This window comes from Myotis brandtii, unplaced genomic scaffold, assembly GCF_000412655.1.
Source record: "Myotis brandtii unplaced genomic scaffold, ASM41265v1 scaffold106, whole genome shotgun sequence".
In the NCBI taxonomy this organism is placed as follows: domain Eukaryota; kingdom Metazoa; phylum Chordata; class Mammalia; order Chiroptera; family Vespertilionidae; genus Myotis; species Myotis brandtii.
Window position 1 is genome coordinate 977,911 of NW_005353584.1, and position 6,286 is coordinate 984,196.

General features: G+C 33.6%; 1 protein-coding gene across 2 annotated transcripts in view; it reads left to right on the forward strand.

Moving 5' to 3' along the window:
* Positions 1 to 317: 317 nt before the first annotated feature.
* Positions 318 to 6,286, forward strand: part of LOC102259735 (T-cell receptor-associated transmembrane adapter 1) — a 34,646-nt gene continuing 28,677 nt past the window's right edge. For both annotated transcript variants that reach the window (XM_014540893.1, XM_014540901.1), the window contains exon 1: positions 318 to 509. In XM_014540893.1, the coding sequence (XP_014396379.1) occupies positions 503 to 509 (7 nt within the window). In that variant the 5' untranslated portion in view covers positions 318 to 502. The remainder of the gene's footprint in view (positions 510 to 6,286) is intronic.

Sequence of the window (6,286 nt, forward strand, 5' to 3'; positions counted from 1 at the left end):
GCAGCTTAGCACACCTGGGGGCTTCTCACTGTTTTCTCCTCAGTTTAGTACATTTTATTTTATTTTCATGTAAACTCATTAGTGAAGAGATCCCTGTATTCTTTCTAGAAAGACTGGAGATCCCTCTTAGTCTAATTTAAAACTTGATTTCATTGTTTAGTTTTAAATGAGGTTTCGGTATTGATAAAAATTTAAATACCACAGCATGGAGCATCGTGGGATTTTCTCACGTTACACAAAAACTTAAGAGCCTACCAGTTTCAGATCAAAAGCCTAAAAGCCTCAGTCACCACATTTCCTGTTTGTAACTGAACAGACTACACACCAAAGATGTTAAGAAACAAGTGAGAGAAAAAACTGAGGTAGAGAAAAAGACAAATTTTATTGCCACACTTCTTTGACATAACAAAGCAACCTTACTTGGAAACAAAAGTTTGTGGGAGCATTTTTAATCCATGCATTTACCTTATGGCTGCATAAGGATTTCTCTGAAAAAAGAAGCATGTCAGGTAAGTGGCATTTTTAATTATTTTGTTTCATTCCTATGCCTAAAATTTCACTTAATAATTTCTGAGTCTCCAGCAAGTACACTTAGGATTTGGAAAATAAATTAGTTTACACATTCTTTCTTTTCTTTTTTAAAAAAATGTATTTTTATTGATTTCAGAGAGTAAAGGAGAGGGAGAGGGAGAATGCTGAGAGAGAATCATTGATCAGCTGCCTCCTGCATGCCCCCCTAATAGGGATAGAGCTGGCAACTCAGGCATGTGCCCTTGACTGGAATCGAGCCCGGGACCCTTCAGTCCAAAGGCTGATTGCTCTATCCACTGAGCCAAACCGGCTAGGGCAAGTTTACACATTATTTCTTAAATGCGAAATAACCTTTAGTATAATTAGAACATATTTTTAAATCTACTAATGAATATAAGTCACTATTACTCTTAAAAAAATTTGGAAGTGTTTTATAATATAAAGCTAGTTGTAGCTGGGTTTTTAAAAATAATTATGACACTTAAAGGACTCATTATTTTAAAAGAAACTTTCATTGACCACTACACTTTCTTCTTCAGTTTAGTTCAGTTATAAAGTAGGTTAGAAGTAACCACATTCTAATTCTTTGTAGCTTAGAAACTATATTAACTCCCCAGAAATCAATCCAATTGTTAACATTAAGAGAGATGATAATTTTGTAAAGGCCAGTGTAAATTCCATCACTTGTGGAATGAAGTTGAATTCACATTGATTAGCTGTGTCTCTTCCATGTGAATGGTTAATCCCTCTTTTATTATTTTATTTGCTTTCTATTTCTTTAGTAAAAAATTCTTCATGATAGGAGAAAATATGCTTATTTATTAAGGGTGAGAACTGTGAAATACATATATATATATATGAAGGAAAGAAATTTACATAGTTCCCATTTCCTTAAAAAAGAACCTGAAGATAGTGCATTGTATTTCCTTCCAATTTTTATTTCTTTACATTCTACATGGTTTGCTTTTCATAACTGAAATAATAATGTACATAAAATCATAATCCAGCTCTTTTCACAAACATTATAACATAATTATTTCCCTTTTTATAATAATTTCTGCTTGATTATTTTACATGAATGCACAAAATAACATCTATTGGGTTAATTATAGTTTACTTAGTTACTTGCTTATTATTGGACATTTATGTTGTATCCATTTTTTATATTTTTTAAATGACAGAAAGATGAGCATCTTTATAGCTTTTTCTATATTTAGGATTATCTTTTTGGGCAACATTTCTAGAACTGGGATTGCTGAGTAAGAGGTTATGAACATTTTATGTCCCATTTTTACCAGATCGCTTTTCCAAGAGCGATGCCACGTCACTCTCCTCCTAGCTGTGCTTCCCCTTAATAAGCTGATCTAATTAAAAACTCTTTACTAATAAAAAGCACAACATGTAACCCATTGTTTAATATACATTATTTTGATTATAATGAGGTTGAACATTTTGCATGGGTTTTTAAATTGTTTATAACTCCACCATTTGTAAATTGTCTGATCACATCTTTTGCTTAATTTTTGTGCATATAGTACTTTTAATGTTAATTTGTATGAGCTATTTATAACAATATCATATCTGATAATTTCCGTGAATTTGTTTCCAGTGTTTTGTTTGCTGGTACACAAGGGTGTGTAAGCTGACATACAGTTTTCATGCCTTTCATCTTTTCCAGGGTTCATAGATGATCAAAGAACAAAAACAATTGTCCTGGTTTTGCTAGTGTCCTGCAAGAAATGAATGCAGCAATTCTATAAACAGTTGCCATGAGCTAATGGTGATAGGGATTTGGGGGAGGCCAAAGTCAGTGAATATGACATTCAGCTATTTCCAGTATTAACTAATGGTGATTTTATAAGGGATAGGGTACAATTTTCTCCATAGCACTTTAAAATTTAGATTTTTCCTTTGGTATAAGGCAGGAGCTCCTCCATTAAGACCTACAATTCCATAGAAGAGACAAAAAAAAAATAAACTATTCATCATAAAAGCTCATAGATCTTAAAACAAAAGAAAAAAACCTTAATGTGAAATAAGATGACAATCAGATGATAATATTTTTTACATTGAGATAGGTAAAGTAAAAAAAGAAAATGTTTGAACACAACAAAAAATGAAATTTCTAGTTAATTAAAACATGTATGAAAATAAAAACCCAAATCTTCCCTTTATCTCCTACCTACATGCCTTGTAGTCACTGCATCAATATATGCGCTGGTATAATAATTTTTACTGTGTTTCTGCATTCACACAAAATCAATATTAGCTGAGTCAACCCCTTTGGGCTACCATTAATATAGTTCAAACAATGATTCACAGTGTAGTTACATTGCTGTTTTCTATAAAAGAATTTTCATGGTATTTGTTCAATTTTCTTTTCCCTTGAGCCTCAGTTACCTTTTAGAAACCAATGAAAGCCTTTCTTTTAGAAACTAGGTAGGTAGGAATGACTTATGACTCATCTTTTAAATTCAGATCTTCTTTAAAATAAAAGTAAGTTAAACAACATGTTTCATTATTTAATTTAGATAGTTTGGCAATGATGTTAAGGAAAATCAATCCAGGAAAAATTGTCACTTAGAGGTCACAGCTGAGAAATAAAATGTCCACAAATTGCTAGTTAATAATAAATATTATCGATCAGTTTCCAGGCATTTTTAATTTCATTTAATTTTCTCAGCATCCTGAATTAAAAAGAAGAGAGAAAAAATTAACAAACCTTCTTCTTAAGACAATAAAGAAATATAGTAGTTATAGTATTTTGCTGAATGAAAGTTTCCACACACCCATGCCAATCTCAGGGTCTTACCAAGGTGCTTCTCCAATAGGAAACGATAAGTACATAAGATGGAGAGCTAAATACATGAAGAGAGATTCATCTACAGCAGGGACTTGGGCATTACTGCAATCCCAATAGGATTTCTAAAGTTTATCAATCCCAATTAAGTTTCATTATAAAAGTGACTATTGTCTTAAAATCTGCCCTCCACCTCACTCTCATATGTATGCTTTCCTCGATTCTATTTAGTAAGAATTGCTTAAGAGCACCCATGATGTACTAAAAGGAGGAAACCTGGATGATACAGAGATGGGGATCTGCACTCCTGTTTTTATCAGTGACTTAGGGAGTGAGGGTCAGTGATTTGCAGAAAGTCACACAACTAGTGATTGCGCTCGTTCACTTTCTCCATGCTGTTTGAAACAGACATTCCAAATGTGCTATATGGATATTGTCCTCTCTTTTGTGGCCTCTCTCAGACATACGCCATTCACTTCTCAAATAGTCCTTTGTTTATAATAGACATTTAAGGTAGACAGCTTTTAAAATTTGCAATGAAGACATTATCTCATTCACTTGAAAGCCTGGGGCTGGATTTGAGAATCCCTCCCAGTGCTACTGTCTATCACTCTCATGCCTCTTAGTGACGGGGTAGTGGGGATGGACAATGGTGGGGCGCCTCTGTGGATAGTGACAACGTGCTACATTCAAAGAGTCATGAAGGTGCCTAGTGCAGCACCAAACCATCTGCACAGTAAGAAAAACTCATGGGTAGAATCTATGGGAATTGTTAAATCAGAACTTTTTCTTTGATCTTTCTGGGGTGCTTAAATAAATATAGACATTCATGGAATGCAAGGAAGAGATAGTCACTCCTCTGACAGAGTTTATAAACCAAGGAGAGAAACCATCAAGAGAAGCCATAACCTAAATACTAGAAGCTCATACACTTATCTCAGTATAGAACCCCTGAAGGAGAAACAATTAAGGCATTATATTTATTGCTTTTCTGTTGGTACTTGTTTAAGTAAAGGCTTCTGTATGAATCAAACCTGCAAAGCAGAAGGCATTATATTTGCTTAGCTGAGCTTCCTTCCAGAGCACATGTAATTGAGAATTTTAAATACAGTGCCTGCCAAGTACTATTGGCTTAAGGGAATCAGAGGTCTTATAATTAAACCTCTCTCTCTTAGCCTCTGGCTGTTGAAAGCTAGATAGAAACTTAAATCATGGTTTTCCTAGTTGTCATTGCCTTTGGCTTTTTAACAGTATAAATAGCTCAACTCAAATTATGTGGGAGTTCTTTTTAGATTGATAAAAGCTATACAAATGAAAGTAATTATAGTTAATGAATATGATATTAAAGATTGCATTTGTTGGGCAAGAATTTTTGAGCACTTTGTGCATTCAATATTATAAGATGGACTGTCTCTACTGAATAGATACCCACATGTATTGAAAATATTCATACTCTATATGGAAAATAACTGGGTAAGGGAGGGATGAAGTGGTGTGTGTGTGTGTGTGTGTGTGTGTGTGTGTGTGTGTTTGTGTGAACATTTATACAAATCTTGCCATTTAAGTTGAAAATCTTCACCATTTAGCTACTCAAAATCTTCTCATCTGCATGTTTTTGTTTTGTTTTTCAAAATAGGGGTATTTATTGTTGGCAATCAAAGATTATGAAACACATTAAGGATGTCATGAAATGCAAAGCTTCTAAATGAAAATCTTCCTATGTAAAACTCAAATTACATTACAAAAGGGAAAAAAATCTTGGAAAATAAGAGGTCATTAGGAATATAGACTCGTAACATCAAAGGAAAACTGGAGACCATGCTAAACCATATTCTCAACGTATAAGAAAGATATTTTTTTCTGTTTTCATAGTTGGAGGGTGTTCATTTAACAAGTCAAAATAAACATAGTATGTCCTTAAGGTGAAAGTTGAAAAGAAGAGAATGAAAGCACATTTCATTTTATGCTTCTTAAAACTATTAGGTAGTCTGTGAGATTATTTCTGCTCACCCTACCTCTTATGTTATTAACATCCCAATTTTATGCAAGCATATATAGGGTGGGGCAAAAGTAGGTTTACAGTTGTTCATATGGAAAATAATACAGTGATTAATAAACAGTAATGCACGAATAAACTCTGTGTTTCAGTTACTTACAACTGTAAACCTACTTTTGCCCCACCCTGTATTTCCTAGGGTTGCAGTTGGGCTTATACAATTTACCTCAACTAGTGGTTTTTTCTAAATGTATTTCCCAAAGATTATACTGACTATACTGGTAATCAAACTCCCCAATGATTTTTAGAGCAGAAAATAAAATATTTTATTTATAGTGGTGACTGCCCCCATCAATCTAATAGGATAGCTAGCTGTTAGCACCAACTTTCTTGTATCATGCTTCCTGGGAAAAACAAATTAATTCTTTGTAGGTTTTTTTGGTAAATACAAATTCAAGGCAGAGAGAATTAGGATTTGTTGATAACTTTCAGCAAAGCCACAGTGGCTTAATGAGTTACTCTTCTCTCATAAGTTCTATTTCCCAGCTTCTGGAAGGCCGGTCCTTTCTCAATAGCATGGGAGACAAATGTAAAAGAATGTTCAACTTGTTTTTCTTGGGTTGTGGATATTTATAGACCTTAATACTTGGTCAGAACCTTTCCATTGGTCCTGGTCATTACATTACCCTTCTTTTACTCCACCTTTCATTTATTTGGTCAGTTGACACAGGTTTAGTGAGCACCTACTTTGTGCTGAGTTGGTTGCAGAAATGACTGCAGGAGTCTTGCTAGGCATAAGATAATAATAAAAAGGAGAACAACAGCTAATATTTGTTGAACATTAAATATTAGTGCAACACACTACTCTCCTAATCTCATTATATATCTTAATTCACTTAATCTCCATAATAATAGGTACAAGGGAGAAATGAGGCATGAAAATGAAGATAAATATGATA